The 22305-nt window shown below is 43.1% G+C and overlaps 1 protein-coding gene across 1 annotated transcript in view; it reads left to right on the top strand.

Moving 5' to 3' along the window:
• The first annotated feature begins 11659 nt into the window (after window positions 1-11659).
• Window positions 11660-22305, top strand: part of LOC111222161 (disks large homolog 2) — a 167083-nt gene continuing 156437 nt past the window's right edge. The window contains exon 1 of the mRNA XM_022745748.1: window positions 11660-11789. Within this exon, the coding sequence (XP_022601469.1) occupies window positions 11724-11789 (66 nt within the window). The 5' untranslated portion in view covers window positions 11660-11723. The remainder of the gene's footprint in view (window positions 11790-22305) is intronic.

The raw sequence follows: 22305 nt of genomic DNA, 5'->3' as shown, positions 1-22305 counted from the left end.
AGTGGCTAAATTAAGAGAGAGTGTGTGTCTGTGTATGTATGTGTGTGTATGAGTATGTGAGAAAAAGTATATGTATGTGAACACACTTACACTGTGACATTTTGATTAGGGGAAATTAATAGAGGGGGGTGAGTGGTTGAAGACTGAAAAAGCATGAAAGCTGAATCAAAATGTAGCTTTGGCTCCAAAATGTACGAAGAAGAAATTCATGCCCTTTATAATATGGTTCTTTATGGCTCTTATATTGCCTCTTAAGTTAAAAAAATGTTGCTATATATAATATATGTTAAAAGCAAAGCAAGTCATCAATTGACTTTGTTTCTGTCCTCAAATAAAAAAATTTAAAAAAGATATTACAGCACATGTTCTACCTGATGCAAGAGCTACTGATAGTAAGGGTAACAGTCCATTACAGAGCTGTTATATATAGTTTTAAAGTAAAAACTGCAACAATGGAATACCATTCATAATCATTGAATTATTGACAGGCCAGGCTTTGGGCTTTGGTCCCTCATAATAAGTATCAAACTACTGACAACTAGAATTGAGTTGTGTCATAATTAGAGCATGAATTCTTGAGTTATTGTCATGACCCATCAAGTTACTTGAGTTCATGGTTCTTTGTCTTTTATGTTTCCTGTTTTATTTTGGTAACCATTATCTGGTCTCATTTCAGATCCCACGTCCTGTAAAGTTTCCCTCCTGTGTGATTACCTGCCCCGCCCTAATGTGTTTCACGTGTCTCATTGTCTCCCTTGCCTTCCCTTGAGTATTTAGGTCCCTGTCTTCCCCTCATGTGTTGCCAGATTGTCTTTAACTGCGCCCCCCCCCCTGCAGTTTTGCCTGCTGATTTGGATACCTTTGCCATATTGATTGCTTACCTGTGTACCAATTTTTGAACTGATTAAACCTTGAACCTGATCCTCATCTGAGTCTGCACTCGCGCTGCACTCCAGGCACAAGGACACAGGATTCATCATCAGGAGGAGCGGTTAAGTGTTCTCCGGCATGAGATGAGAGAGAGGTCAGACCGTCAGGAGAGCCTGTTGGCGGCCTTTGGTACGCAGATGAACTTCCTAGTGGAGCAGATACAAAAGCATCAGAAGCTGTCTGCTGCCAGGGACGTCCGTGTTGGCTCTTCATCAACTGCTTCTCCAAAGATGCCTTCTCCATTGGGTCCTGCTAGTGGTCCTCACATCCACCTGTCCAGTCCTGAATGTTTTTCAGGTGACTCCAGAGACCTTCAGAGCTTTTCTCGCTCGACGTGAGTTACATTTTGAATTTCAAGCTGCCTCCTTCACTTCAGATCGTGCTAAAGTGGCATACAGTGCTGTGAAAAAATATTTGCCCCCTTACAAATTTCTTTTGTTTTTGCTTTTTTGTCACACTTACATGTTTCAGATCATCAATCAAATTTTAGAGACAGACAAAGACAACCTGAGAAAATACAAAATGCAGTTTTTAAATGATGATTTCATTTATTAAGGGAAAAAAAGCTATCCAAACCAACCCGGCCCTATGTGAAAAAGTAATTTCCCCCTAAACCTAATAACTGGTTGTGCCACCCTTGGCAGCAACAACTGCAATAAAGTGATAACTGGCAATGAGTCTTTCACATCACTGTGGAAGAATTTTCACCCACTCTTCTTTGCAGAATTGTTTTAATTCAGCCACATTGGAAGGTTTTTGAGCATGAACGGCCTGTTTAAGGTCATGCCACAGCATGTCAATCGGATTTAAGTCAGGACTTTGACTAGGCCACTCCAAAACTTTCATTTTGTTCTTTTTGGGCCATTCAGAGGTGTCACAATCTGTCACTATGCGGGTAAGGCTGGAAACACAGTGGATGACAACAGGAAACATGAACAGCTCAGGGACAAACCAGACATGAACAGGCAATGTGAACAGATGAGGACAAACCAGACATGAATGGATCGAGGAAAAACCCAGAGATCAACAGACGAACCGACATTAGACAAAGGGGAGCACAAAGACCATATAGACACAAGGGAGGCAAGGGTGATTGAACACAGGTGAAACACATTAGGGCGGGGCAGACAATCACCACACAGAAACAGGACCAAGACAGGAAGTAAAAACACTGAGACACACAAGGAAACCAATTACAAAATAAAACAGGAAGTGACAAAAGTCCAAACAAACTAACAAAAAGTGTCTGCCATGGCAAACCATGACAAGAGGTGGACTTGCTGGTGTGCTTCGGATCATTGTCCTGCTGCATAACTCAAGTGCGCTTGAGCTTAAGGTCACGAACTGATGGCCGGACATTCTCCTTCAGGATTTTCTGGTAGAGCGCAGAATTCATGGTTCCATCAATAAGGGCAAGTCGTCCTAGTCCTGAAGGAGCAAAGCAGCCCCAGACCATCACACTACCACCACCATTTGACTTTCGGAATGATGCTCTTTTTCTGAAATGCTGTGTTAGGTTTATGCCAGGGAACGGGATGCACACCTTCCAAAAAGTTCCACTTTTGTCTCGTCAGTCAACAGAATATTTTCCCAAAAGTCTTGGGGATCATCAAGATGTTTTATGGCAAATGTAAGACGGGCCTTTGCGTTCTTTTTGGTCAGCAGTGGTTTTCACCTTGGAACTCTCCCATGGATGCCATTTTTTCCCAGTCTCTTTCTTATTGTTGAATCATGAACATTGACTTTAACTGAGGCAAGTGAGGCCTGCAGACTGCTTTTTGTATTTACTCAAGGTTATCTTTGTGTAATATTAAAATTTGTTTGATGATCTGAAACATTTAAGTGTGACAAAAAAAAAAAAAAAAGAAATCTGTAAGAGGGCAAATTCTTTTTCACAGCACTGTACATGATTTCCCACATGTCTGGTCGAGCTGAAGCCTGGACCGCTGCGGAATGGAATAGGAGTTCGGCTATCTGTAACTCACTGCCATTATTTAAGGGAGACTCAGATTTTCCAGACAGTGTTACCGGGTTGGGAGGTTTACAGGTCTCTTGTAACTCTCCGCCAGAGTAAGAGAAGAGTTTTAGAATATGCTACTGAGTTCCACACCCTGGCGGCTGAGAGTAGTTGGAATCCACCTGCACTGTCTGATGCCTTTTCAACAGTCTGTCAGAGACTTTAAAGGACCACCTTGCTCCTCTGGAATTACCTATTGAACTGGACGCTCTCATTGCTCTCGCCTTCAAGATAGACAAAAAACTGTATGAACAAGAGAAGGCAAGACTAGGCACCAGCAGCTTCATGACCAACCAGCCTAGGCAGCATGCAGGCAGCTCCACACCCTCCTGGCGGCATCCCCCTCCTATGACCCACGCAACATCCCTTCAACTGTCGACCCCTATTCCAAGTCAAGCTTCTCCTCCCTGACGGGCCCCAGACATTCGCCACCTTCATCGACTCCGGAGCTGACGCCAGTATCGTCGATGAGGGGCTGGTTTGCCAGTTGGGGCTTGGCCGGGTTCCCTTGCCTCAACCCGTGGCTTCATCGGCACAATCCCAACATAGACTGGACTACTGGGGCCATACAGGGGTGGAGCTCATCTTGTCATCTGTTTTTCCTGAAACAAGTGGCCTTACCGCCATTCTCGTCACCACTCAGCACCGTTCCAGATGTGACTGGGGTTCCCTCTGAATACCACGACTTCCGAGAGGTCTTCAGCAAGGCCAAGGCCATGTCTCTGCCTCCTCACCGGCCCTATGACTATGCCATTGACCTTCAGCCCGGCATGTCCCCTCCCGAGGGATGTCTGCACTCCCTGTTCACCCCTGAGAGAAAGGCCATGGAGACCTACGTTAATGAATCCCTGGCAGCCAGCATCATCCGTCCCTCTTCTACCCCTGCGGTGGTGGGATTCTTCTTTTTGGAAAAGAAGGACAAGACTCTGAGACCACGTATAGACTATCGGGGGCTTAATGACATCATGGGTAAAAACTGCTACCCCCTTCCACTCATCTCTTCCGCCTTCAAGCTTCTCCAGGGGGCCACCATATTCACCAAGCTCGATCTCCGCAACGCCTATCATCGGGTCCCGATCCGAGAGGGCGATGAATGGAAGACGGCCTTCAGCACACCCACTGGTCATGATGAGTATCTCGTCATACCCTTTGGTTTAACCAAAGCCCCGGCCGTGTTCCAAGCCTTGGCGAACGACGTGCTGAGGGACATGTTGAAACGCTACGTCGTTGTCTACCTAGATGACATCCTCATCTTCTCTAAGTCCCATGAAGAGCACATCCACCATGTCCAGACGGTCCTGCAATGGCTCCTCGAAAACTCACTCTTTGTTAAGGCCAAGAAGTGTGAATTCCACGCCTCCACCATCTCCTTCCTGGGGTACATTGGGGCTGAAGACAGCATGCAGATGGATCTGGCGAGGTATCAGCGGTCACCTCCTGGTCTGTCCCTGACTCCCGTGAGCAACTGCAACGCTTCTTGGGATTTGCCAATTTTTACTGCCGCTTCATCCGCCAATACAGCAGCATCGCTGCCCCCCTCACTGCCCTTACCTCCTCCAAGGTGCCCTTCAGCTGGACTCCATCTGCCGATGAGGCCTTCCTCACCCTCAAGGCCTGGTTCACTTCAGCCCCCATCCTTCAAGTGCCAGATCCCAAGAACCAGTTTGTTGTGGAGGTGCGTCTCCGACATGGGAGTGGGGGCCGTCCTATCCCAGCATGCAGCCTCGGACCAGAAACTTCACCCCTGCACCTTCTTCTCTCAGCGTCTGTCCCCTGCTGAGAGAAATTATGACATCGGCAACCGGGAGCTCCTGGCTGCCAAGCTGGCATTGGAGGAGTGGCGCCACTGGCTTGAGGGGACCAAGCAACCCTTTCTGGTATGGACAGACCATAAGAACCTTGAGTACATCCGTTCTGCCAAGAGACTTAACTCTCGTCAGGCCCGTTGGTCTCTCTTCCTCACCCGCTTCAATTTCTCCCTCTCCTACCGTCCTGGGTCCCACAACCCCAAGCTTGACGCCTTGTCACGCCAGTTCCAGGGAGAAACAGAGTCTGCCTCGGGGCCCGACCCGATCCTCCCTGCTCCCTGCTCCCTGTGTTGTCGCCACCCTTACCTGGGAAATCGAGGAGAGGGTGAGGTCCGCCACCAAGAGTCAGCCTGGTCCCAGCACTTGTCCCCCGGACCGCCTGTTCTTTCCTCCAGCCCTGAGGTCCGAGGTGCTTCAGTGAGTCCATGCCTCCAATCTTACCTGTCATCCTGGGATCCAGAGAACATGGGACGTCCTCCGCCAACGGTTCTGGTGGGCCACCCTGGAGGAGGACACATGGGAGTTTGTGAATGCTTGCCCCGCCTGCAATCAGCACAAGCCCTCGCATCAGGCTCCCTATGGTCTCCTGCAGCCCCTGCCGGTGCCTCATCGTCCATGGTCCCACATCTCTCTGGACTTCGTCACTGGTTTGCTCCCGTCCGATGGCAACAGTTATCGTCACTGTGGTGGACAGGTTCAGCAAGATGGCCCACTATCCCAGAATCCGTCCTCCTGGTCGCAGCAGCTCCTATGGGTGGAATACGTCCACAACTGCCTCACCAGCCTTGGAGAAGGAGGTTTCCTGTCCGTCGGTCCAAGCCATCGTCTCCCTCTGTCACCGAACCTGGGTCCAGGCACGCACTGCCCTCCAGCACTCCGTGAGTTGCTACACTGCCTCGGCCAACTGGCAACGCTCTCCTGCTCTGGTCTACCAGGTTGGCCAGAAGGTGTGGCTCTCCACCCAGGACCTACCTCTCCGGATGGAATCCAAGAAACTGGCTCCCAGGTTCATCAGCCCATTCCCCATCCAGAGGGTCATCAGTCCGACAGCGGTGAGACTGAGGCTCCCGCGCACCATGCACGACCATCCCACCTTCCATGTGTCCAGAGTGAAGCCGGTCAGAGAGAGTCTGTTGGTGTCCACTATTCCACCTCTACCTCGGCTCATCGATGGTGTTCCAGCCTTCTCCATGCGCTCTCATTGCCGTGGCCGTGGGCTCCAGTATCTGGTCGACTGGGAGGGAACCTTCACCGGAGAGTCCTCCCTGCTCTTCCACCCATCACCCCCGATGAGGAGGGGGGGGGTCTGTCACAGCCTGCTATGCCTCTGTCTCACTCTCCACTATGCCACACCTCCTAATCAGCCTCACTGCCCTCACCTGTTGCCCCCAGCTGCAATCTATCTCCAATCAGGCCAGTATATATGCATCCTCAGTTCACTTGCTCTTTGCCAGAACATTCTTAATATCATGCAAGACTTTCCAGCATTCATTTTCGGACTGACTCTACTCGTCCCTGATCATCCTGCCTCGTCTCTGCCCCGGTAAACGCCTCAGCCATCTGTCCCAGACCCCAAGTTCTGCCTGTGCTCTTCCTGGTCCCCGTCTGCCTGTCCCTGTGGCTGTTTGGCATTCTCCAGCTCCAACGTCGCAAAGTGAGTGCTTCCCTGCTGGTTTCCCGATCCTTTGTCTGGCTTTGATTACTCGCCTGCCTGCTCTTTCTTGGTTCGTCTGCCCCGCTGACGGCTCACCTGGTTCTGATCCTCCTGCTCCCTTGACGACATCTCCAGTCTGTTCCCTAACACTCAGCACCGCCAGCCCCAGCCTTCGGGTCCACAAACTTCCCCGTGTGTGTGAGCTCAGTCACCTCGCTCCACTCACCTGACCCACGGCTCTCCAGGCCCGGACCCCTTCCTCTACCCCTAATACCCACCTGTGTGTGTTCTCTCTGCTGGTTCTTAATTAAAGGTCATTACCAATCATCTATCAGATCCCATGTCCTGTCACGTTTCCCTCCTGTGTGATTACCTGCTCCGCCCTAATGTGTTTCACCTGTGTCCCATTGTCTCCCCTGCTTTAGAGTATTTAGGTCCCTGTCTTCCCCTCATGTGTTGCTAGATCGCCTTTACCCCCTTGTGAGTGTTCCAGCATTTTCTCATGTGGTCCCCAGTTTCAAGTGACTGTTTGTACCAAATCTGAAAAAATTCCCTTAAGGCATTCTTCAGCTTTCACATTCACGAAAATGGGACAAGCAACCTGAAGATATTATAAATAAAGTTGACCAAGTGGATGTGGTAGAACGATTGGTCTACTGTCTGTGCGATCTCCTCTTCAGATGGCCTCTTTAAACTCTCTATCAGTGAAAAGAGTGGAAGTGTATGACAGCCGTCAGGTCTGATAATTACTGCTATGGCGCAGTTTTTGTTTTTGCTTGTTGGCTGAAGGGCCTGTCTGATAGTACAGACTCGTGGCTCTGTGCACACCAGGCATGTTACAAAGAGCATGTGTGACTTGGAATGGGACCAACCTGTTTGGTAATCCACTGGTAATCCTATTTGTCAAAACTTGTGTCAGACCTGACTTTTTTTCTACAGTAATAGTAAAGAGTTGGTTAAAAGGGACATGAATATACATTTCCAAACAGATCCTGTGTAAAATGTCTTTATAGTTTCAAAATAGCTGTGTAGTGTAACAGCAGGAGCTGCTGAACCACTTTGCTGATGTCATCCAGTAGTACCAGGATAGGGATAAGTGAAGAGGATTAGAGGAATCCTCAGAGACTGATAACCCCACCGTGAGTTCATCAGGACACTGCTGTTATATCCCATGTTCTGTTACCACAATCAGCCCTCTGAAGATTAGGCTAAATGTCCTGTCAAGTAAGATCCACCATCCAAATTAATTAACAGAGTCCAGAGGGTTTATTCAAATGTATATACAAGTAATAAATGTGTTTTGTTTGCAGTTTGTAGGATATTTGTTAGATTTTTAAGCACTGAAGTAATCACAAATTTGCTTCAGTAAAGAAAAATTAAATGAATATTCATGTGAATTTACAGGAATATCAAGCTGTTGTATAAAACAATAGGTGATCTAAAACAAAATAATTAATGAGCCGGTTACTTCATTCATGTGTTAAACAGTAAAATTAGGTGCTTTATGAAAAAAGAAAATATACTTGATAACTTTGATAAGACTTTGGCTAACTCTGATTCTGTAATGTCTGGTGCTGAGTCTAAGCATTAGCACCACATTAAATTACAACACTTAAAATATACATTTTAATAAGGTATCTAAAATGTTGTTATTGTACATATATGTTAAGGTGTATATTTGATATTCAACCAGTTCAGGTTGGCTGATATATCTTAACAGCAGCCATCTTGTGAGTGTTTCAAAGATTTATCAGTAATGTAACAGCATTAGCCATGATAGAATGGCTACAACATATACTTTACAGTATTATACAGTATGTACATCTCCCAATCTGCAGTACGGCTCAGTTTTTATTGTTTATTATATGAATAAAGAAAATGATATATTTAATTATTATTAAATTGAGTAAATCAGCAGAGAGGTTGTATTTTAAGAGGGGCTTGCTGCTATGAACAGAGGGAGGCATGAACAGGCCTGCATGTACAGAGGGTTTGTAGTATGTCTTAGTGCCAGGGATTTATTCTTGGTTGCCACAAGTACATATAGGCTTAAGCCATCCAAGCTTCTAATTAAAGACTTATCATGGCAAGTGTGAGTGCCAAATCTTGCATAGCTTCTACAACTGATTCCTGTTAGTTTTGCATTTCCATACATTTTTATTGGTTGGTTAACTGACATTAGATTTATTTCATATATGCACAGTCAGAAAATATTCTTGTATTATTTTTTGCATTTTGTATTTAATGTAGGCATTTTTAAAGGACCCATTTTGTATAAAGGTAGATTTCCATGTATTTTTTGATTATACAGCAGGTCTAGTCTCTATATTAAAGGTGTAATGTGTAAGATCGTACTACTTGCTCCACTTCCATAGGGGGCATCATTTCACCTCTTTGCCCCTGTCCAGTTAATGATATTGTTGTTTTCCCCATGTTTCTTATAATTTATTATTTATATGTGCATTTATTGTTGATAGTTAAAATTGCTGATAGCACTGAAACAAATTATGAGTGCTTGTAATACAAACAGTATGTTTTTATTTACCTATAAAAATATGAAGGCAAGGGGATACTGCAAGGCAAGGCAGAATCAGAAAATAAGTTTTATTGCCAGGTAGGCAACAGTCAAAAAGATATATATAGATACACAAAATATAACTATGAAAAAAACTATGTACAAAAGTGTTGACAAAACTCCTGCTGAGCAGGATGTGCAAAAGATCACAGTATAGACAATATCTGTTACTGTAATGTGGTTGTTGATGGTTGATGAGGCCAGACGCAGAAGAAAAGGCAGGTGCTGGTCCACACATAAAGACAAATATGTGATAGGACAATTTGTATAGGTTACACAAGTTGCGTGTGTATAATAGATAGTAAAGATAGATATGAATATGCTAAAATAAATACAGTTTTAGGCAGTGGATCCTGAACCCGCTGGTTCTGGATCAAATAGTCTCTTTGTCTTACTTGTAAAAGAAAAGTTCTGAGATCTGCTATATTTTTATTTGATCAGCCAATCAAAAGAGAGCTCCAGAGTTGGTTTTTGGTTCTTAAAACCACATATATATCTTCTTATGGATCAATCCTTCAAATGAAACACAGGAAAAGTGTAAAATATGGGAAGAATTTTAATGTTCACTGTCCCAACTCAAAATTCATTGTTAAAGCTCTCATACAGTGTACCAACCTTTACAAAATGTTATGTATGAGGCCTGTCCCTAATGTATTCAGGCTACAAGATTCTCATTACCTTAAGAAAAAATCTGTTAGTTGTATCTCCAGGTTCCTTCAGGTCAGTGTGTTACAGTTTGAGTGTGGTTGTTACTTATTACTTACGGACGTGTTTGTTGCTCCCAGCAGAGGGAGCAGAGCAGCTCAGATCCCAGCGGGACAGAGCAGGGAGAGAGCAGTGCCAAGACGTCTGAGGTGAGTTCCCTCTGAAACCCATAGATTCTTCTGTTATACAGTATGTGTGTGTGTCTTGCATTAGGCGTCATTTTTTAAACTGCGACTGTACATCACACCAAGTCACCCTTTGTATCTTTGTTACCAGCATCTATTTCACTCTGTGATCTAATATTTTGATTTCACCTCATCATTAGTAACATCAATGATAGAACACTTGTGTCTGAAGTCACTGTGAGCTTTTTCTGTATTGAACTTGATAAGGAACTTTCTCTAACCTGAACCAAGTGCTGTGAGAGTCTGAACAGAACCCCAAAACATGTTGATAATGCTAGAGTAATTACAAGTGGATATTGTGCTTCAAGATCAGATATTTTGGCAGAAAATAAATATGTTGTTCAGTATCAACGTATTCACAACTTTCCGAATATGTAAAGTCACAATGTATCGTTGTTACGGTTATAGAAAATGTAATCCGGTCACAATTAAGTTTCCAACAAAATGGATTTGCTGTTGCAGTTTAGCCATATAGAAACATCATTTATAAGAGACAGGGTCTTAGTGTAACATATCTTTTCCTAGCAAAATAACACATGGTTCCTCACAAAGCAGTTTTCAGATCCATAATCCCAACAACAATGAGCTCACTGAAGTAAATGAAATTAAAGACAGGAAGGGAGATGTATTTCAAGGGCATGGGATCTGAGCTTATGTCATATCAGTGATGTCTTGTAGACATCATTTATATTATGTAAAATATTCACCTTGTGTCTATAGCAGTGAGTTTCAGTGAATTTAATTTCAATATCTATGTATTCTGTTCATAACATGCATGACTTGGAGTTGCTGATTATATACTGTATATGAGGTCCACTCATACTAAATGTACCATGTATTGAGTTCTGGGTCAATATGTTCAAGTTCTTGGTGCTGTATGTTTTGGTTTCTCTTATGTTTCCTGTCACTGAGAGTAATATATCTGTAGTAACCCTGCAGGCCACTGACATTACACATTGATATTTGGTTGAATGTAGGTTGTGACGTTGGGTAACCAGGAAAATCTATCAGTTTAATGCCAACATCAATTTGATGTAGAATACTGACGACAACTGATGTCGATATTTTATTGGTTTTAGGTTGTTTAAGTGTTGTTAAGTAACCAAAATCCAACATCTTCCAAATTTTTGTAAAATACTGACTTTCCAGTCGTGAGGTCTGGTGACCAAAACCCAGTGTCTGCTACATGTCTGCTAAGCATCACTATGAGAATTAGCCAGTATTGGGTTTTGATATCAACCTGAATTTCATTTCCAGTCATAGTTTTTCAAACATGTTCCTGACATTACACTGACGCCCTGGGCATGCTGGGAAAGATGACTGAATCTTGGATTTTTAATTATCTAACTAAATAAAAAAACATAGTAGTATTTAAAGGGACCAGTGCAGACATTTTAACTCCCATGCATGCTTCCTGAAATGAATAAATGAATGTCATCAGTGACTGATATGCATGAAGCCCTTATGTAATTTCATTTAGTTTCACTGGAGTGAAATCTGAGAGCAGATCTGATGGTTTTCACCATGCTAGAAAATCACTTGAGAGAATGTCAGGTATTGGCCAGCCTCAAGGTCAAACCTTATAGCAGGCTTTGAAATAAATCCATCTAGCAGGCTGTTAGCGTACACAGACCAGTCCAAGTTTGTCACACCTAGTCTGTATATATGAGTGGCAGCCCTAACAAATGAGGTTAAAGCATTCCTTCTCTCTAATGCACTCGAAGCTGCCTGAGCCGCATCACCTGAAAAGATTAGCCCTGTTGCTCTGGCAGAGGAAGTCTGAACTGGTGAATGTGTTTAGTAAGAACAACAGGAGAGTTGGAGTCTAAGGGCATTGCTTTGTCCATAAATGAAAGCGATAATCAAGGTCAAACTCTGCAACACACCTCTTCACTGGGAAGGCTCCAGCAAACAGGTACTAGCACATTCAGATGGGGAACGTGTTGTTGTTCAGAGGCTTAGAGTCTCTTGAGGGGGAAGTTTGGACATTGGAGTGGGTAGTGTTACCTGGACTTAGGATCTGTCTGGCTGACGTGACTGAACTAGAGCTTTTCAAATGTATGTAGTGGTGTATTATCTTCCTCATTTACGTATTTTTTGCTTTTGTACCTCATCAGAATCAAGTAAAAATGGTTATTGAGACAGATACAAATTGGCAGATGAAGGGCCTGGCACACCCACACAGGTGTTTGCAGTTGCCCTTGCTGATTAGACCTTGACTAAGGTTAGATTTAATTGGAGCTCTGAGAAATAAACTCATGATGATGCTGAAAGTCCTCGTCCCTGGACTACTGTAACTTTAAGCTGCATTTGTTTTTGGAAACTTCTGTCATCAATCCCATGTGGTATTTTGCTGATTTGTTCCAGTGTCTGATAAAATAATTCTGGAGGAACGTATGCAGTATGTAAGTATGCAAGTCTTGTTGACTCTGAAGCCGTTCTGTCACTTTGCAAGGACAGTAGCAGACAAGTATCTGAAACTGTGGACAAAGTTTGCCAACAGTGTTTCAGTGCAGTTTTGAGTTAAATTGCACTTTGTTGCACTTCTGGCCAAAAATTCATTGTTATCAGAGCAAAAGTTTTTCATCAGTTTTCAAATTGTAACATTCCTGAAAGACCATCAAAAGATAATGTACCTTTATTCTTCTGGAAGCGCTGAATCAAATCTTAGCTTTGATGTCAGTTCATTGATACATACACACACAAACATAAACACACACAGAGAAGAACCTATTTCATTCTATCATTACTACTATCATCAGCAGTGCATTGCAGTTTTTGTGTACCTGTGAGTCATATTTGGTGCATCAACATAACAATAAGAGAGGTATGATGATGCAGCAGTGTTAAAAAGAGCCTGTTATTGTCGAATGTCTAGCAAATGTTGTCCAGCTTAGATGTGATGGAAATCTTTTGTTTTATCATCACTTTTGGTAGAATTCATTAGTGTTACTAGTTTGGTACTTGTGTATTGGAAAACCTTGAGCTGAATTGTTTTTCGTAATCGTTTTTTTTTTGGCACAAAACACTGGCTATTGTTGGCTTACATCCCAAACCCACCAACCTACAGCCTCATAAAACACACACACAGACTTGTTCCACTATAATAATGCATAGCCCTTTACCCTAACCTTAACCATCACAAATAAATACCCCAACCTTGACCTGAGCTTGAGTTAAGACTAATTCTAACCCTAACCCCCGATAAGAACAAGAACACACACACACACACACACACACACACACACACACACACACACACACACACACACATACACACTGTAAAAAGTGTGTCACAGAGTCAGAGGAAGGCAGTGTTGCCACTGCTCTGCAGATGGAATTAAAGCCAGTGTGTGATGATTAAATTTCAGCTGTCTGCCACAGCAACTAATAGCCAGTGAAACAGAGCATGGGAATGTAATTCAGTCCACTGAGCTGATGCTCTCGTCCTTCACTATCTTCCCTCGCTCGCTCTCTCATCCCATAACACTGCTGAGTCGCTCAAAGACAGGAGAGAGAGAAAGGAGGAGAGGAGAAGACGAAGACCTGAAAACAAGAGACACAGGATGAATGAGAGGGAGAGAAGCTAAGGAATGAGGAAGCTGTGCCAGCTGTGAAGCATTTTTAGTGCGTGTATTTGTGTGTGCGTGTTGGTTGATGACGTGCGCTTCGCCCTGAGATGGCATTATGAATCCTGATTGCCTTCACCTCCGTGGAGGAGGCATCCCAGTCCTCACAAGGGGGCCGCATGCTCTAACGTCTGTCCGCCGTGGCTTCTCTCCATCCAGAGCGTGTGTGAGTGTGTGGATGTGAGCGTGTGTGTGTGCGTGTGTTCTCTTGCTCTTCTCCTCCCCCTAGTCTTCTTCAGGAACTCCTACTACCTTTTTTCTATGTTACCTCCTTGCTTCTTCACATTGGGATCTTTTTCTCCATCTTCTTGCTTTTTTTCCCTGCAATGGTGATATTACTGGTAATGAATTTGAGCATTGGTTGAGAGCTTTTTTGCTTGGCCAGCATGGATTGTCTTTGCATTGTCACCACAAAGGTAAGAACCACAGAATGAATGATTGATTCACTAGACAAGACAGGGGATGAGAGGGAGACCTGAAATAAGACAGAGAGAATGAGCACTGTTGGAGGATTAGGTGTGCGGTGAAATAGGAGGAATGAGGCTCTGTCTGTGTGTTGCTTAATTCTGAATGTGTGCATGTTCACTCATGTTTTTATCTTCCGTCATCATCCTGATTCTCTTCATCAAATCGTCACTTCGAGCTTTGAAGTGAAGAGTTGAGTAAATGATTTTTCCCTGTTGTTATAAGATACTTTCAGCATATATTTACTATGGGTTATTATCCCCTTCCGAGGTGAGTTGTTATGTCTAGTCCAAGTTTGTGTGTGTATGTGTGTGACAGAATGGTTCACTTCTTCCCCTCTAACTACAGTATGTGTGTCAGTCAGCCACACTGGAGAGAGATCAGGTGCTTGTCTGTTGAGATATAGCAGCAGAAGTTGGATTGAACTTCTGTCTGCTGGCTTGTGGCTCTGCTGCAGCTCTCTGCTGCAGCCCCCTGTTCACACACTTGGAGACAACATGTTATTGCATTATTACAATTTATAAATCATATGGAAGCTGCAGAACTGAGGTATTTTATTTGAGAAAATGTAAGAAAGAGTTGCACTTTTATCACTCAATTCTTATCCCTTGGCTCGTACTGTGCGCTCCTCACAGTGTAAATGAACATTTCATCATTGGAGAGGGGGAATCCTCTACTCACAGCAATGCTTTACCCAAGGCAGGTCTGTTCTTGTACTAGGACACCATATCTTTAATTTCTCTTTATGAAAATAAGATGTTTAAATAGGTCGTCTTATATAATTATGGGTCTTTTCATTTACAGTTAGTACTGACTTTGTTGCATTTTATATATGGTAGTTAAGTAGTTTCCTATATCTGCTTTAGACTTTGTGTTGTTGTGTAGTACCTCAACTTTATTTTGAGCATTTTTCTAGTCATCTTTCTAGTTGCCTGTTCATACATGATGTATGTATTGCGTGGCATGATCTGAATTAGCAAATTGCCATGTCTACCAAAGTAGTTATGGTTTTGGTGCTATTTCTTCATTTCAGCTGGCTGTGACAACGTTTGTAGCCATGCAAGTGATGATGCAAGCTTTAGGGATGGTGGTGTTGGTTCAGATGGTCCCCTTCTTTGGCCCAGACTTAAATATCTCAATCTATCCATGGTGCTCAGTGGATAAATGGTAATAGCTTTCCATACAGGGCCATCATCAGTTCAAAATTTCCATTTCAATCAGGAGAGACTAATAAGAAGAACAAGAGAGTATGAGAATTAAAGTAAAATGAAATTTATTGTGAACAGAAGGAATAGATTTTGGCGCTTAGACCCCGGCAGGAAGTGGATCGCTATGAACAAGATCCATAGGTTTAAGGTCCTTTTAATAAGAGGAATCTTCCCCGAGTCTAGACACTGGGGGTGGTGATGAGGAATGGAGCTCGGGAATGGGAACGTCTTGATGAGGGAACTTCTGATTGGATGGTTTGATTTGAGATGGTCTGGCGTCCATGGTTGAGGTGGAGAATGGGTGGAGGTGGGTTGCATAGCACCGCTATTCGTTTGCATTGTCAGTGATGGCCCCAAACGTGGCAGGCGACTGCAATGGGATAGATCTCGTACAGTGCTGAGGAATAATGTGGCTGAAGAAACGAAATAGGACAGGTACTGGCAAAACACTGACCTTGAAAATACCCCCCAAAACCCACAGATGGAGCCGCATCTGTGAAAAAATGAATGGAATCGGAGGAGTGTACTACTTCATCATAGAAAAAGGAGATGCCATTCCACTGATCTAGCAACAGTGACCAGAATTTTAGATCGGAAAGGCATCCCTCATCCAGTGAGATTTTGAAGGACTGAGCTATTTGCCGGATTCTCTGCAGTTTCTCATCGGGAAGAGCTGCTTTCATGTCGATGGTGTCAAGCGTGATGCCTAGAAACTCAAGATTTGTTGCTGGACCGATTTGACAGAGGAATGCCGAGATGACTAAACAAGAGTTTTAGTTATGACAAGGAGGAACTGTAGCTATCATTTGGTAGGTCAATTAGCAGAAAATCGAGGAGATGAAGCACGGATGGCAGTCTAACGTTGTTAAGCAGGATCCAACAGAGCGCTTCTGACACAGAATAAAAAATGTATGGACTACTTCTACAACTGAAAGTTAGTCTAACGGCAAAATAAAACTTTGGAGTTCCACTTTACACTGAAGAGGTGCCACTGTGATGGATGTATGGGGATGATTTTGAAAGCATCTGTGATGTCTGCCTTGGATAGCCATGTGCCCTGACCTGCTAGTTTGAATAGTTTTATTGCATTATCCACTGTCATGTAATGAAGGTAGAATAGGACGGGAGGGATGAGACTGTTAATGCTGACGACGGGACCAGAACCTCCGAAGTATCTCTGTGTCCAGGATTGGCCAATTTAGTCGGATGTTGGACTGAGCTGCCTTGCTAGAAAAAGCTTTGTGGTACTGGTAGTAAATGTTTCTCCCATATCGGAGATTTACATCACCAATCAGAGCCAGATAGGCGTCTAGTTCGATCCTTCTATCGGGATAAACAGAGCAGATTATGTCTCTATATATCCCGAAGGCGACTACAAACTCTCCTATTGACAGGTCCCTGGCTAGGCGAGGGTCAGCAGATTTAATGATGGCTGTAAAATTTTTGCTGGTGGAAACTTTTCTATCGCACTCTGGAGAGGGGAGAATGAGACTGACCAGATTGATGTCTTTGCCTTGCAGAATTTTTTACCTTAACCAGGGTGAGATATTTGCAGCTTGAGGAATGTATGGCCTACCTAGCAGAGGCGCAGGGATGGCGGTGGCCAGACAGTGATAAGAAGCCTCGAGGGTGCTGACAGTGGGCAGAGGGAGAAGGCTGGGCTGAGAAGTGGAGGCACGGGCAATGACCACTGAGGCTGATGCATTTTCAAGTGTCTGGAGACGCGAATCGATAGCTTGAACTGATCTCACAAGGGGTTGCATAGTGACCAGTCGGGCATCAGAAGACAGAGGAGCAGCAGGGGCAGTGGGGGCAGCAGGAGCAGTAGGAGCAGCGGGAGCGGCAGGAGCAGCAGTAGAGACAGAGATGCCCAGGTTAAAGGAAGGAGTCAAACTTCTCTTTTGTTGGGAAGTAGCTGACTTCCTGGTGCATATACGCCCATGCTGGATTTTGGCAGGAAATGAAGGCGCTTCTGCAGGAAGTGGCAAGGCTTTGGCTGAATCGCTGCCAGTGATTAGGCTTGCCAGCTGGCGCAGTTGGACTAGATCAGGCCCTGGGGCAGGAGAAACACCTTGGGCCCATAGATGGGACTCAAGTAGCTCGGCTTCTAGGGCTAAAGCCGATTTGGTGGATGCGATGCAGGTGCTTTTTCGCTGAGACTGCGCTGCTTCTAGCAGAAGTTCGCCACTGGGATTGAAATCCTCCAGGGGATCTGATTCGGAATCCGACATGATCTGGCGAGCAAGGATGCAGCTGAATAGTATCAGGTGAGCAAACTCCATACAAAGGTTATTCGTGGTGCAGAAATGACAGCTGAATGACAGCAGAGAGAGAGAGACAATTTTAATGTTTGACAGTTTACAGGTGATGGCTGAAGGCCACCGTGTAAGGTTGTGATTGGGGGAAGATGTGAATGAGTGGGTGGAGCTTATAGATACAAATATAACTAAGTAAACAAAGTAACTAAAAGATGTCGTCAGCTTAATCCATTTAACTTAGTGCAGCTAGCATTGTTGTAAAACTTACATATAAAATCAAAATTCTACTTAGAATGGTGTAGCTTAGTTTAACTTTAATATTCAGGCACAAAAATAAATCACAAATCCACTTAGTGCTGTATTATGATTTAAAAAAAACATGTATACTTGAATAGAAATATTAGATCCACTTAAAATTGATGTAAAACGCTTGACTTAAATAGTCACAACAAAAATGATTTAAATAAAACAATTCAAAACATCACAATTCCACTTAAAAGTGGTGTAAACAGCTTGACTTGAATAGTCACAACAAAAAATTAATTCAATAAAACAAATTCAAAACATCACAATTTCTGTTAAAGTGGTGTAGCAGTTTAACTTTAGTTATGAAAAAAAATCACTTTCTGTAGTAGCATTACAGTAAAACCTGAACATCAAAATATAAGGCATTCTTGTTATCACACAATGCAATTTCTTAAAGTGCATTTGGAGCTGCTAAATGAGTTTTTCCTCCCTCACTCTCATTGCATTATCTACCCACTGTCACTTCAAAATTAAGTGAAGATTGTTGTTTAGGAAAACCAGCATCTCCACCCTGTTAGCAGACCAGCAGTTCCTCTTCTCATCAATGATGTTTGAGACTGCACTAAAGAGTCTCTCACTGTCCACACTTGTGCATGGGGCACAGAGAAACTTGATTGCAATAGCAGCCAGTGAGGGAAAATGGTGCAGCATTTGCCCTCCAGTACTGTAGTGGATTGGCAGTCGCAGATCCCATCTCCAGCTCACTCTCTTGTAAGATTTTATCAAAGACACTGCCCAGGCTGCTGCTTTCTTTGTTTTGACGTGGTACCTTTTCCACAGGCCCTGCCTCCTCTGATACATCACAGGCAGCCATCCTTACCTCCATCTTCTCCACCTCTTTAATGAGCTCCAGTAAGGCGGTGTCTGAAATGTAGTGTCGAGACAGTAGGGCATACTGTGGATAAAAAGGCTGCAAAAGACGACAAAACCTTGCATTCTCTACTACAGAGATGGGCTGGTTGTCCAAAGCGACTAATTCAACCACCTTCTCTGTAATCTTTTTGGCCTTTTCGCTCTCTTGAGGATATTTATCCTTCCTTTTAAAAGTTTTGTCCGGAGTTTGTTGCTTCAGCGCACCAGCCTTTTGCTGTGTTGCTTTTTGTGAACTCGCCCCATTCCGTTGCATGTTTACTTTTTTGATGTCATATCAAATTCATAGTATTGAACGCAGCTCTATTGCTACCGCCTTGCAAAATGATCGTATTGCAAGTGGCTGTTGGACTGTTTTCGCTTACTAGTTTAAAATATTTTCACACTGCTGACGTTTTAGCTATGGAGTTGCTAATGTTGAAGTTACTTGCGCATTTGCATCCTGCCACAAATTGTGCTCAGTCTACGACAGCTGACGTAAATGATCAGGGTGATTGCCGATCCCTGATCAGTTCAAAATTGCCCATATTGGATCCAATCTGATACTTGAGATTGGGAGGACATCCCTAATTATGGACATGGTAAATGTTACATCTGCAGTCTTGTTTACTAACTGTGAGAAAATAATATAGAAGCAATGCTCATAATTAGAAGTTTATCAAGAAGTTTATTTATGATATAACCTAATAGTGGTGTCAGCATGCAGGTAGCAACAGTGAAAACAACAGTAAACAGGTACAGAAGCAACTTGCCTACTATTACATCATACTAAGGTCACACTGATGTTTTCACAGACCATTCTAAGTGAAACTGACAGAGCTCTCCTGGTCATTTATGCGGAAAATCTCCACTGAGTGGCCTGCAGCCTAAGTATAGGCATAGTCTCCATCCAATCAGACAGCCAGCCTACCATCCAGGCTGGAAATGCTAAAGATGGACACATACGACTGTCTTCTCCTAGTATGTTGTAGAACACACATATGATCAGTTAGGCTTTTGAATCCCTGTAAATCATGGTGAAATGTTCACGCTGGCTTTTGCATGACAGTCATTATGAAGTCAGCCCTAGTGTGCTGCCCTTCACTTAGAGTTCCTCACACTGATTGGTTGCTCCTGTTGATGGGGGTCGTGATTTCTTTTACATGGGTGGCGCAGTGATGTTAGTACTGTTGCCTCACAGGAAGAAGGTTTTCTTTAGGTTTGAACCTGTCAGATGGCTGAGGTCTCTCTGTTCGGGTTTCTTTAAGTGCTCTGGTTTCCTCTCACAGTCCAGAGACATTCAGGTTGGATTTATTGCTGACTAAATTGCCCGCAGGTGTGAACCAAAAGTGCAGCAGAAGTCATAACGATTAAGAAAAAAGCTGAACATATCTACCTGCAAAATCAAAAGAAAAACATCCATTTTAAATGAATTCTCTGATTCTACTGCGAGATACCATCATATTTTTTATTAAATAACATATCACAACTCTGAATGCAGAATATTACAAACTGCCCTGTTGAATGGACCGGGAGGAATACATGATTATTAACATACTTTATATAAGGTTTAACTTCAGCCTAACCTGTAAACCTGACCCATTAGATGTCTGCCTATCTTTTAGGGCTGGGTTAAAAAAATCGATTCTCTGATTTTCATTTGAATAATCCAATATCGATTCTTTAAACCCAAGATCGATTTGTAATATACGTCTTTTACACTCTCCTGTGGATGTGTGAAGCTGTCACAAGACCTGGTCAGGTGAGCATAGGTGTAGAGCTGCCGGACATTCCACCACTTTTTTTCTCAAAGTGATGAAATAAAATATCCATAATTTGCAGAATCCGGTTGAGATGTTTATCCTTTTTTTAATACTTGAAAATCCAATTAATCATGTATCATGTAGAGAGCTGATGAAAACAAATAAAATGGTCAAAGTTTTCATATTGACATTTAAGGTGTATTGATTAATTTCCAAACGTCAACAATGCATCAAGTAACATGCAAGAAGACATTCCACCTTAAAAGAGGCCGGTGGCTACCCATAGCCTCTGAGCTGCTCAGTGAATCAAATCATTAATTAGTCGAGATTAAAAAAACAGAAAACATCCTTTTACTCATCATTCACTCTTCTGACGGTTTCTTTACCTGTAATATATTTACACAGAAAGTCAGTCTGTTACACTTGGAGAGCTTGTGCTGCTGGAGATGAAAGGTAGCTTAGATATGTTCTCATAGCCTAGCCTTTTAGTTTAACTTGACCTCTGCCTGCACTGCAGCTTCTCCTCTGAATGGATGTTTCCAATGCAGTTTCATTTGCTCGACACAAGTAAGGAAACATATGTAAACTTTGAAACGAGCTGCAAGCCAACTGTGCAGGTGCACCATAAGTGCATTCTGGTACGTAAACAAACAACACTACACCTCTGCATGTGAGAGACAAAAGCATGACAGATGAGGTCCCATTGAAGTCAGCTGCAAGTCTAAAGGCAGATGTGTGGCTGCACATCTGATTTAAAAACTATGAAGACAGTGAAGAGCAGGACAAAAGCAAAGCTATGTGCAAGATGTGAAAAAGAAGCTGTGTGCACCTGTTCATACACAGTGCAGCTGGTGCACCGGGTACGTTAACATCACACATTACATCTATTATTTCTTTACATGTGTCTAAACTGTTGGTCATGTTAAATAGAAAGTGCATTAATGTAACTGCTTTTAGTCCATTCATAATGTAAGCATGAATGTTAATGCACCAGGTTAGAGGAACAATTTACAACATTAGTTCTCTTAGAATCTCATTCATATCTAACAAAAACGGATATTGTAACTGAAATATCTCTGGCTGAATCGATATTGAATCGAATCGGGAATCGAATTGAATTGGAACCTTGTGAATCAGAATCAAATAGATTCAGGAAATCAGTGGCAATACCCAGCCCTACTATCTTTGAATCATATCCACTCCCTCTTAGTGATGCAAAAGTCACAGGTCAGGACTGCTGTAGAAAATGAAATTTGTATAGCACTGTTGTGAGATTTGGCCATTTCGATTTCACAGTGTCAATATCAACTAAGTTGTCATAAGATCAGTAGCCAAAACAATCTTCTCTTTGTAAGTACTTGATTCATAATGAATACATTATACAACAGTCCTACTGAGTTCTTAAAAAGCACCCCCCCTTACTGCTCATCTCATGAGATCCCATGTGACACTATAATATATTATGTTACCATAAGGATTGAACTCTCTATAATGAATGTGCAGAGCATAATAATATGCAGTTTTCATTCCATGGCCACGTTATGTAAAGCTTCAGGGGGATGATGAGTACTGTGCTGTAGTTCAAAAATTGAAGGGAGAAAAAAAAACAGGAAGAAACTACTCCTACATGAGTGTGTTGATACTCTGCCATTGTTGCCTGTTTTAGGTGATCTCTCTCATCTGGATTCTGACACCCATTTGGTGAGGTAATGCAGCAGAGGCTACAGTAATCACTATGAAAAGTGATTGTCCAGGGCATCACAATATTGTTTTGTACACGTAATGCAGCAATTGTTGGCTGTGGCATGATGTAAATCCTGACGGCTGAGGTTCTAATATGTTTTTGACTCTAGAAACAATTGCAGTTAAGAGTTTACTGCGGCCTCCAGTGTTATTGTTAAGCAGAAACATTCTGAAATCAGACAGTAGCTATGTAAAGTCACTGTGATGTCC

Source organism: Seriola dumerili, unplaced genomic scaffold (genome assembly GCF_002260705.1).
Source record: "Seriola dumerili isolate Sdu_G_001 unplaced genomic scaffold, Sdu_1.0 BDQW01000091.1, whole genome shotgun sequence".
Classification (NCBI taxonomy): domain Eukaryota; kingdom Metazoa; phylum Chordata; class Actinopteri; order Carangiformes; family Carangidae; genus Seriola; species Seriola dumerili.
This window is presented reverse-complemented; position numbering and strand designations above follow the sequence as displayed.